Raw genomic sequence first — 12,104 nt, forward strand, 5'->3', positions numbered from 1 at the left:
CAGTCTCCTTGATCTTTTCTGGGGGAGATGTCTGTGTTTGAGCCCTTCTCTAACTCCACCGTAGTGGCCAGGCTGTAGCCACGAGGAGACGGTCAATGGATCGGGGAGAACTTGGAGATGTCTCTACCCAACTGCATGAGCTTTCACCTTCCCCACCTGAGCAGCACTGGGTTAGATAACATCTATCCCTTCCCCCATCCTCTCTCTTTTCCAACCTCTCCCATGTGGCTTAACCTGCCATTTAAATGCTCCCATCCTGTCCCCTTCTTGGGGTACAGTGGGGAGATTTGGGGACTCTTCAAGATCTCTAGAAGTCTTTATTCACTTTTAAAAGGTGCTTTGCTGCAACTCTGAACGCCCCTCCCATAGCTTCTACCTGGCTCTTAAAAGAGCTGCCAGTGCTCTCAAGAGAACTAGCTTGTCCCATATCTTTTAAAATGGGACTCAGTTTACATGCTCTCTAGGCTGGATTTTAAAACTACCCATTTTCTTTCTAAGCCTCGGGGCATACTTACCTGCTTTCTAAAGCCTAGACAGAATTTAGACTAGCTGTTCAAGCCTTTCTCTGTCTCAGTAACCTTACAGGTGGGAGCTCCTGACTTTTCTCTTGGTCCAGGATTTTTAGCTCCTAGCACACTCTCTATTTCTCTCGATTGGATGCCCCCTTCCAACAGTTAGAAGATGCCCCTTCCAAGTTCTGGTCCTGGCCAGGCTAAAGCTTCAGAAAGGACATCTTTGTAATTTGGGCTAGGGAACAAAATTCTGACTCCAGGCAAATTAATTGTTGAGCGTGAAGTTTCTTTTGATTTCTCCTTTTTTTCCCCCCATCCTGACTGCAGGCAGGGGTGAATTAAAGTAATTGAAACTATTTAAAAAACACTCCTTAACTATATTTGGTGCCTCGCTAGAATCTTTCTCTCTTCTGGTGTGCAACAGTTTTTTTTTTTTTTTTACTGCCTCAGTTTCCTTAAACTGTCTCTTTCTTGACTCAACTTCTCTGGCTTCAGTCCAGGAAGTCAGGGATATAGAATTAATAATAGATTCTCTCTCAAGCTGCCTTTTAGAGAATGGCTACATTAACACCTGAATTCTATATGCAGAGTTCCAATCTCTCTCTAATTGCCCAACCCCCAACTTGCTTCCGGAATCGCTTATCTCCAATTAGGATCTGACCTTCTAAATGCCCCAAATGCCTCCACTCTAATCACTAGAAGAAGGGTAGGGGTAGGGTTTTTGTCCTCCACTCACTATTCTCTGCTTTACATGGTATGTAGCCTGAGGCAAATGCTAGCAGCCTTCCCCTCCCTTTGCCTCTTCTAATAGAGTAGGGAGGGACCTTGTGGGATTTCTCCACCCACCTTCCTTGAGTCAAAACTGGGGGACTTGCATAAAACTGTTTGACTATTGTCTTGTATGAGAAATTTTTAACTATTGCTCTATATAAACCTGTTTAACTATTGCTGCATAGACCTGTTTACTATTGCTGTTTCAGGAAATTTACTAGTCTGTTATGTATAATCTGATAATTTCTATAAGGGGGGGGAAGGAAACAGATTTCAGCTGGTCAAGAAATTGGGAAAAACTGATGACTTATTTCAGTTCAGGCCGAATTAGAAGCTCTTTGATTAAATTTGCTAGACTATGATTGGCTGGATTATGTTTTAACTTTGAAATTCCTTATTCAGTCTTTGGGATTATTCTTTAAAAGCAATCAGAAATCAGACACCTGTACAAGGACTGGCAGCCTCTCTGATCTGTTTCTCCACCCCTGTTACCCCAATTCCTTATTATTTCAGCATTTCGAGATCAGAACTCTAATGGTTGGGGTGGCCTGGCTTGGTCTAATTGCATAATTTACTCAGAAATCTGTCCTCCCTAGAGAGAGAGAGAGAATGAAGTTCTCAAACTCCATTTTTTGTCTCTCTCTCGCGGAGCCCCTGACTTGGGGTGCCCTCTTAGGGCAACAGGACTGCCTTGAGCACTGCTACACAGCAGCGGCTGAGTTAAATGCACAAATGACTACAGACGTAAAGACTCCATCTTTGGCTGAGATGCCCCCCAACTGCAGAGATCTAAACAGGTAGGCGTGTGTCTCTCTGAATAAGGAATGCTGTTCTATGCTAATAATTCTGGGGTTATTGGAGAGAAACTGGTCCTTGCATTCTCTAGTTTTAGTCTGGTTTGTTTTGTGTCCTGACTGTTTCCCTAGTTATCCTGACTCAGTCCTGACTCAGTTTCCCCACCTCTTAGCTCTGCAAAACCTCTCCCTGCCTCTTTATCAAAATACTTGATAAGATCTTATTTTTCAGAATAGCATAATGCCCTATCAAGATGCTGTCTCCACTGATTGTTATCTCTAAAAACCTACTCCTATGTTGCTCTAGCCTCTATTCCAGTCCGTGAGGTAACACACCTCCCACAAACTCTATCAGCGAGGTGGGACAGCTCAATTTCCTGGGACTTGATTGAAGCTGTCTGGCTGGAGCTCTAGGCTCAAGCCTAGTATTGGTCATTGAGACTTCATGGCATAGTTCTAGCGAAATAAATCTGTGTCTCTGTGTCTTTGTGTCTCTCTCTTAGGGACGCCTAAAGGGAATGAAAGCTATAGAGTTGGGGTCCGGTTAAACTAACCATATCTCCACCCACCTTGATAGCGCTTCTACACCCAGCAAAACTAACTCCTTTGAAGCCAAGGTTGGGAAAAGAGCAATATTCAAAATTAGCCTGAGTTTCTGTGAATGTCATCCATACTTTATGGATTTATTTCTAAAAGTTTAACTGCTAACTTCTTAAGTTTTCTTATGTGGAATTAGACATTCTGTATATGATTGTATTTGCATTGGGTATTTTAAAAACAAACTGATTACATCTACTTGGATATGAACTCATTGGGACAAATTCCTTATTGTTATCAACATAAGGTCATGATAAATATTTGTTTAGAATTTATGTTCTTGCATTTTTTCCTCATGCAACTGATTAAGATCAGAGCAATAGTCGATAGAAATTGTTAATGCGATTCAATTGTCATACCTTGCTGTTTCTAGCCTGATTATATGTAATCATTGTATCCTAAATGCTTGGGCAAATAAGCATTTAGCCTAGTCATCTGTCTGCTACTGGACAACTGATAGAAATCTGTAAGACCAAAACTGATTTCTAACACCTGTTGGTTTCCTTTATCTCGTTAACCTGAGACTCTCAGTTCTCTCTTCAGGGCAACTCCTGCCTCCAGACACTCAGAAAGAAGCAGAGATGCTCTTTTAATGCAAATGTCTTCCAGACTTAAGCCTCAGAAGACCCCAGTCTCTGCCCTGAATCCGAGCAGGAGGAACTGCCTTCTCACCACCACAGAACACCACAAGAGTTCACCTGGCCCCCCAGCGTCCTGCTCCCTGGTAGGAATTTGAGGTCTGGCCCTGTTTCCCTTTTATCTCAGGACAGCCCCAACACCTCAGGGGGCCAGTAAACTGGGTAGACTATGCTGATACTATGCACCCCTCCTCCATAAAGAGTGGGCAAAACTAGGAAGGAAAAGATTCAGGTTCTTTGCTTATTGAATAACTAATTCTCCTCAAGAAAAACAGCAGTTTTTCCAACATTTCCAAAAGCTTAAACTGCATTCTTAACTTGATCTGCAGCTTTGACAACTGTGGGGATATGGCCATCCCTGGACCCTGCCTTACAAAAGAGCAGTGGTTCATTAAATATACTAGATATCAAGGCTTCTTGCCTCTCCCAGTTTCTGGTCCACATCCGTTAATCCCAAACCCAGGAGAAATTAGCTTTCCTGGTGAAAGAACTAGGCTACAAATAATCTTTTCTCAGCATTTTCTATTTCTCTTTGATAATTAGATGGGCTATCAGATAAGCAGCCCACAGAAGGGACCTGATGCATTTCTTGCTAAAGGCCCCATTCTCCTGAATGTCACCATCTCCACCCTGGATGACATCCCACTTTTAATCTGTTCCCGAGATCTGTTTTCTCTAGGCTTTACACCTTGGATTCTCAGCTGGCCTTTCAGTTTGGAGAACATTGACTGGGGACAACTGACTGAGACACACCCTCGATGCCCCCCTGCTGCCATACCCCACACCTCACGCCTCACCTCCTGGCATGAAAACCCAAATTTCTATGACCCTTATCAGCTTGAAGCAGTTAAAGAGGAAATCAGCGACCCATTTCCCACATGCATCTGGAGGCGATGGTTTGGGGGGGGGGACAAGACAAGGGGACCCTGCTGTTGAGGGCGGTAGCCCTTTGGTATTCCTTGTTTGATCTCCAACTTCTTTTGGGACTTGGACCTTTGATACAAGATGTGGTCAAACTAGTTTGGGCTATCTGAGCTGGCCAGGGTTTTACAGCCCCCTATTCTAATCTGCTCAGATAGACCAAATGCCAGCAGGAAATTCCTTTTTGGGAAGAGACTTCTGTCTGTCCCAAAAGATAACAAGAGAGTCCTTATCTTATTTACATCACTCTCAGGCTGAATGATTGTGCTCTTGTATAAAAGAGAGAAGGAAGGAGAGAGAGAAAAGGAAGGAGAGAGAGAAAGGAACTGACCCATCTGTTTAGACCACAATTTACTCCTCATCATTTACTCCTCATCACTGCTACTCTGAAGATCTTTGGAGAAAATCTTCAACCTTTCCTTAATTGAAGGACACTGTCCCATATTTTCTTTTTTTTTTTTTTTTTTTTCTTAAATGAATTTAAGTCTCAACTGTTTAAGGGGGGAACTGATGAGGGTTGGGGTCCCTTTAAGATTCCTTTCTAATTGCCCAACCCATGACTGACCTTGATTCAAATACTGGTCAAAGGCACCCTTTGCTGGGCCCAGCCCCCACCATCATCAGCTCAGCTTCCCCCATCCCTTACCTGATCTGAGCTAACTGAAAAGCCTGCTGAGAACTTAGGGGTACCCCCCATCATCTTTTGAGTATACGAGAAACAAGGCAGTACGCCCTCATTGCAGGAGCCCTCCCAGCCAACACATGGTATCCTTCCAGCCATGTAAGGATTCCTGCCCGCCCAGCGGCCATCTTTGGCCCTGGTATCTTTCTAACTGAGCTTTACTTCCAAATTCCTACAATAAACCTTTCATTTATCAATCTAGGTTTTAAGGGCCTGTAAATTCATTTTACAGGGGACACTGCCCCTCATGGGATTATCTTACTATCTATGTGCTGAGAAATGGGGTTCCCCCTTTCCTTTCCCTCATTATTTCTACTTCTCCTACTCCTTGATTCACATTGAATCTACTCTTCCCTCTTAATGTGACTCTCTAAAGTCCTTTCTCTTTTAGCTTAGGTCCCCATGCTTATTTATCCTTATATTTAAATTTGTCCCATTTGTAGTTTGTCAATGCTAATGTCTAATTAGCTGCTATCCTAAAATCCATCTTTGCTCTTTCCACATTCTCCCTTCCCATCAGGCCAGATAATCCTATTGCTTCAACCCACTTGTTTCTGAGTGACCACCACAATTTTGTTTTTCTTCTCTTTTTCTCCAAGGCTAAAGCAACACTGGAGAAAATTATAATATTCAGCTCATTTCACTCATTACAATTTGTCATACAAATCTCAGCTGGGCCTTCACAGATGCTTAGCAATCAAACTTTATCCTTATCTCATGAGCCACAGTATGCTTTTAACACTTTTCTTTTCCTCTCACCATCAACCACAGCCATATTCTCACAAATATAATGGATAATCCAGCTTTTTGTTGCTGAGAAGACAAAAGCTTTCTTTTTTTATTTTTTAAAATTAATTTTATAATTATAACATTTTTTTTGACAGTACATATGCATAGGTAATTTTTTTTTTACAACATTATCCCTTATACTCCCTTCTGTTCAGAATTTTTCCCTCCTTCCCTCCACCCCCTCTACTAGATGGCAGGCATTCCCATACATATTAAATATCTTATAGTATATGCTTGGTATAATATGTGCAGAACCGAATTTTGTTGACAGAAACTTTCTTAATCTCACTCCTCCATGATTAAAAATCTCTGCATCATCCCCTTTCTCTCATTTTACCTCCAATCACAGAGAAAGAACTAGCCCTGCTACCTTCTATGGTAATCTCTCTATTATGACCTTGATCTGATATTTTATCACTTCCTTTAGAGATTTGCTCTACATAACATCACTTCCCTCTCATGTCTTGAATTTCTCCTTACCATTAGCTCTTTCCTAACATGCTTACAAACATGCTCAGGTTTCCTTGATATATTTTTCTTCCTAACAAGCTTCCTTTTACTCTGTAGCTCATTCAACTACCATTTTATCTCTCTTCTAACAGCAAAACTTAGAAAAATTATTTATACTGAGTGCTTCTACTTCCTAACTCCCTACTCTAAATTCCTTATGACTGAAAAGGTTTTCTGAAGTAATCATTCAAATAAACTTTATCTGAAGTCACCAATACTCTTCTAAATTGCCTTTTTACCCTCCTTGACCATTCTGTAGTCTGATAGTGTTGGCCACCAACAGGGTGTTTTTCCTCACTTATCTTAAAAAATGTCATATTTTCCTGGTTTTCCTCCTATGTCTTTAGTTGTCCCTTTTTTGTATTTTTCACTGGATCTTTGTTCCTATCCTAAAAACTTATTAAGATTTCATCTTTGATCCTTTTTTCCTCTCATCCACCCCACTCTTTCTTTTCCTTTCCTTTTCTCCCTTTTTTTTTTTTTCATGACTTCAAAATCGACTTCTATGCAGATTAACTTCCAAATCTCTATCTCTCATTTTAGTGCCTAGGCTGAGTTTGACTGACATTTCCATGTGGCTATATGACTGGGACTTCTAATTCATTACATTTAAATCATGGGATTTACCTTAAGCATCAATCTGATCATTTCACAACCCTACTCAATATATTCTGATGACTCCTTATTATCTTTAGGATGAAATATAAATTCTTGTGTTTGGCCTTCAAAACCCTTCACAATTTGACTCCTATCTTTCCACCCTTATTTTGTATATTACTCCCCTCAAAATCTACTGACCTTGTTCAACTTCTCAGATAATAGCATTTCCTTTTCTTTATTTTTATATCCTTTCTTTGTCCCTACCAACCATTTCCCATGCCTGGAAAAAAAAAATCCCTAATTTATTTCAAGACTTAGCTTAAACATTATCTTCTACACAAAGTCTTTCCTAACTCCCTTTCCTGCTCTCCAATTGCTAGTGTTCTTCTTCTGAAAATTACCTTGCATTTATTCTTTATCTTATATGTACTTATTCCCATATTGGTATTTGAGTTTTTTCAGAACAGGGACTATATTAATTTTTTTGTGTGTTTGTATTCCCAGCACCTACCACAGAACCTTATAAATTAATTGATTAATTGGATGCATTAAGAGTTTTGAATTGCCAAATATTTTTGTCTCTATATCCTTATACAAAGTCTTGCATTTAGTAGTGCTTAATAAATGTGTTAAATTGAATTAAACTCTTTTTTTTTCTGTTCAAATTTTTTTTCTCTTTTTTTTATTATATATTTTTTATAATATTATCCCTTGTATTCATTTTTCCAAATTATCCCCCCCCTCCCTCTACTCCCTCCCCCCATGACAGGCAGTCCCATACATTTTACATGTGTGAATTAAACTCTTAAGTGAAAATCAAAATAGAGAAGACAAGAAGAATTTAGCTCATCAGTTGCTTGTGAGATGGGGTAAGGGAGAATCACTAAATTCTATAGTGAATGAAAAACTTTAGTGCTCTTTTCCAGGGATTGGTATAGCAGCAGAAACATTAGTGCTCTAAAGTTCCTTCAAAATAATTGAGTCCAAAGTACTCATTTTACAGCTGAGGAAAACAGGACCCAGAGGGATCAAAGCAAATTATTCAGGCTTTTAGTGGCAGAGAGTGGGGTTAAAATCTGTGTCCTATCCTCTAGTACTGTCCTTTTCCCACTATACCATGCCATTTCTCAGCTAAATTCTGAAAACCAAAAATGTACAATTATGTTTTTCCTATGCTTTGTGGGAACCATAGTAGCCATGAAAACTACTTTGGTTGAAAACCCAAATTGTTAAAAAGCCATCATTTAAAAATCCTAATTGGACTAAGTATCTAGACTTTAAAAGTTTTAAATTAGCCTTATGATTTTTGTTAGGGTTATCAGGAAAATAGTTTGTTCATCTTCCATGAGGGTCACAGTGACCTTGTGTGGCTTTAGTTTGCCACAGGCATGGTCAGTTGTACTCCATCCTATCCGCCAGGCAGGATGTATCAGCATAATACTCAAGAGAGCTACCAGAAACCAGGGATTCCCTGACTAGACTTCTAATTACAGAATCTTTGCTCCACCTTCCCCTTTCCCCCCAGCTTTTCTTGTATGTTACATAAATAATTTTGTCTTCTGTTTCTTCAGTCATTTAGAAATTTCCTCATTTTGTCATCCTCCCAATCTAACATAGCAGAGTCCACATAAGTTTCTGAATTCTTGGGCAAGATTTTTTCCAAAAGCATCTTAGAAATGAAAGGTTTTTATGAGTTTTTAAATACAGTAGTGATACATACTTTATAAATGAGGGTTTAGAGAAAGGAGGTAATAAGAAAGGGAGAATGGTCACATTCTTGGAGGAAGTTATGCTTTCCAAGAAAATCTGCCAACCATTTTCCCTTTCCCTATCTTCCCAGTTTAGAAGGGGCTTTAGCTTTCAGGAACAAGAAAGATACAAGGATAAACAGGCAGGAATGTTTGCCCTCCAGTTATAACAATCATTGATATGTACAGGTTTAGGATTCTTCCTTTTCTACAAAGGAGAAGAAAATAGAGATCAAGCCAAAAGGATAGTATTTCCACGGTACTGATTATATAACATTATCCTTAACTAAATAGCTCTTTTAAAATCATAGCAACTTCTATGCTACTTCCAATCAGTGTCCATGATTTATTGCCTCCACATTACTTTCTAGCTCTCTTGTATAAGCTGTTTTCCCCCAAGAGAACACAAACTCCTGGAGGATAGGAATGGTCTTGTTTATATTCCCTGAAATTAGCATTATGTCAGAGACATACTATCTATTTACAGTATATTCAGGATCACAGAATACTAAATATGAAATAGACATTAGAAGCCAGCCCAATTCATTTTACAGGTGAAGAAACTGAGGCCCAGAAGGATTAAGTGATTTATTTGTCCAAAGTCACACAGGTGATTAAGTCAATTAATGGTAAAGATGAAATGAAAAGAGAATAGTATATCAATTTCCCTCTTAATTCCAGCTCTCTTCAAGCTCAGAATTACACCATATTCCATTCCAAAAGCTTATAGATTTCCTTCAAAAACTGTTGTTGGGTTTAGAAAAAATTTTAGTTGTAATCAACCTAGTCCTGTTTCAGAAAGGAAATCTATTCAATTCTAATATCTTCCATTCCCCAAATAACAAAATCTCTAGTAATTACCGTAAGCAAGTAGTATTTTAATTAGGGTAAATTTGAAGAAGTCTCTCAGGAAAGGGCTTCCTTCCCTTTTCTCCCCAAAATCAAAGTAAAAATGCCCCTAAAAGAAAGAAAATGGTATTTCATTTATTTAAGCTACTTAACTTTAATTGGTCCTGCAGTTTGACCTCTAGATTTAATTTTAAAAACATTCAGAAAGTATCATGTTTCTAACACTGTATCCAATGACTATAGTCATTTTAAATTCTGTATTTCCAATTTTTAAAAAATTCCTGTTCTAAAACTTATTTTCTATGAGATGTTGACAAGTTCCTCTACCTTTTTGATTCTCAGCTTCTTCATGCATAAAATGAAGTCTTTAAAGTCATCTTTCCAGTCCTAAATCCTATGATCCCTTCTTAACTGCAATTTGCAGCTGCTTGAATAGTATTAGTTATCATTTTTTTGGTGCATAGGTTATTGGTAATTTGTACAGCTCCAGAATTCTTACTCTGTATTCTTTTCAAAGGCTCTAGACTAGAAAGCCTGAGCTCATAAAGCATGTTTTGTTTTGTTTTGTTTTCTTTTGGAAGTATCCTAGGTTAAGTGTCTCACATGTAGTGTCTGAAGCTCGAATTTGAACCCAGGCCCCCTTGCCTCCAGGGCTGGTACTCTATATATTGCGCCACCTACTAGTCCCATAAAAGCATTATTAATAAATTCGAACTTTTTTTTAAGAGGACACTTTAGCCTGTAGTGAACCAGAGCTCTGTCAAAGATCAAGACCTATATCACTTTACCTCTATCAAGTGCTTCAGTAGAGCAACATGGGGACACCAGAGTAAGGGTGACTATGTACATTCGGAGGAAAAGAGAAGTGCACCCCTTCTTGCTAAATGAAGAGAAAAGAAAGATTCGTACAGGAAACAAAAAACAAAGGGCTTCTTTGACACTGTCACCCTAACACTTTATGTTGAGAAACTAGACAGGAACTAGGCACAGAGATGGTTTATCTGACAGCGCCACCAAACCAAAAGATTACTAGGCCAGAAGAACACAAGCATTCTGTCTCTTCTAAACTCTGACTTAGGAGAGGGGGAAGGGGGAGGGTAGAAAGAGATGGGGCAAGGTGGGGGAGGAGCGGGAGCATGAGATAAGAGGTAAGGCCATATGGCCCCAGCCTACCCCAAACGCCTTCCCACAAGCTAAGTGTTAATCTTTCAAACCACGAATCATCCCCTGCCTAAGAAAACCTACATCTCCACCTCTCAACCACCACATTAAGCGACAGATGTAAAGTTGTTTGTTGTTTTTTTAAAAAATAATTTTGAAAAGTTACAAGGAACTCGAGTGATCTGGTTTGAACCTGTGTGTCTCCAGCTCCTGGTAGAGAGGATTTGATTAAACTGCTCCCGCGTTTGGGAACCAGGTGTCCCGCGTGCCGGACCTCACCAAGCCAGCTCCTCCCTCGCTCACTCCACCTCCGGCTGCCCAGGGGCAGGCGCGGCGCAGGCATCGCGCAGGTCAACTCCGGGAATCGAGCTGGGGATCTAAGGGGCTGGGGGAGGGGTTGGGATGAAGATTGGAAACTGAGAGCCCCAGAGACCTCCGAGGCCGGGGAAGAGGATGAGCGTGGACGTGAGGGAGCGAGAGGGGTGGTCGCACGCGGAGTAGAGCGCACAGAGGGGAGAGCCTGGGGAACAAGAAGGCTGCTGACCTGTCCCGCTCGGAGCGCCAGCTGCACCGCCACCTCTGCACACTCCTTCCAGGGATCTGCACCGCGGCTGTTGCCATCCCCCAAGGCTGCCTGTGCAGCCACAGCCTCCTCTTCCTCTTTGCAGGGCTTCATAGGTCGTGGTTCCTCTCCGGACGCGAGCGAGTCTTCACTCCAGTCTTCCTCCTACTCCTGGGTGCCTCGGCTAGCGAGCCAAGGAGCCCACGGGCGTGGGGGCGGGGAGTAGAGACTAGGGACCCTGGTTTGCCCAAATCTTTAACTGCCCTTGAAGAGTCAGAAACTTCTCTTTTTCTCCTCGGGCTGGAGATAGGGGCCTCGTTTGCGGGAGTACCGGGTGCTGGGGAGAGATGGGGTATGGGAGGGGGGGATCCGGACTGCCCAATTCGCAGCTGGAGGAGGAGTGTCCGCAGCTGCTGCCGCTTCCACGGCCAGTTCCCACTCCTCTACCTCTCCTCCTTCTCTCCCTCCCCCAGATGCACAGACCAGGGAGGGACTCCCCAGTCTCCTGGAGCCCCGCCTCTAGCCGCTCTATTACCCTAAGGGGAGCCCCTTCCCCCTTCTGCGGCCCAGAGCTCAGACAACCTTCCAGTTTATACTACTAGAGGGGGTGGAGTAAAGTGGGGCGGGGGTGGGAGGGAGCTTGATAAGGTCCTAGGGTGCGTGAGGGGCGGGGGTTGCCCTGAGCTTCTTCTTGTCCTAGGGAGAAAGGGGAGTGAGGAACTCCAAGTTCTACTCTGGGAAGGGGATACACGTACACACGCACGCACACACTCATCCTTTATTAAATGCTGCAGCTCTTGGGAGGTAGAGATAGGCAGTCAGATCGCCAGAATTGTTGGGTAAGTTAAGAGGTAGTGAAGATTCAGGTAGCGATACCGGACGTGGCGGCGGGAAGTGACTTACTTAACTTACTGCTTCTCTTCTCCGCCTCGTCCAATACCTGCTTGGCTGAAGAGCCCTCTTCGCATTT

The 12,104-nt window shown here is 41.7% G+C and overlaps 1 protein-coding gene across 1 annotated transcript in view; it reads right to left on the bottom strand.

Annotated features, from left to right (window-relative positions):
- IMPA2 (inositol monophosphatase 2) overlaps positions 1-11,893 on the bottom strand; it is a 75,669-nt gene extending 63,776 nt beyond the window's left edge. The window contains exon 1 of the mRNA XM_074274802.1: positions 11,117-11,893. Within this exon, the coding sequence (XP_074130903.1) occupies positions 11,117-11,248 (132 nt within the window). The 5' untranslated portion in view covers positions 11,249-11,893. The remainder of the gene's footprint in view (positions 1-11,116) is intronic.
- Positions 11,894-12,104: the final 211 nt, after the last annotated feature.

Source organism: Sminthopsis crassicaudata, chromosome 1 (assembly GCF_048593235.1).
Source record: "Sminthopsis crassicaudata isolate SCR6 chromosome 1, ASM4859323v1, whole genome shotgun sequence".
NCBI lineage: Eukaryota > Metazoa > Chordata > Mammalia > Dasyuromorphia > Dasyuridae > Sminthopsis > Sminthopsis crassicaudata.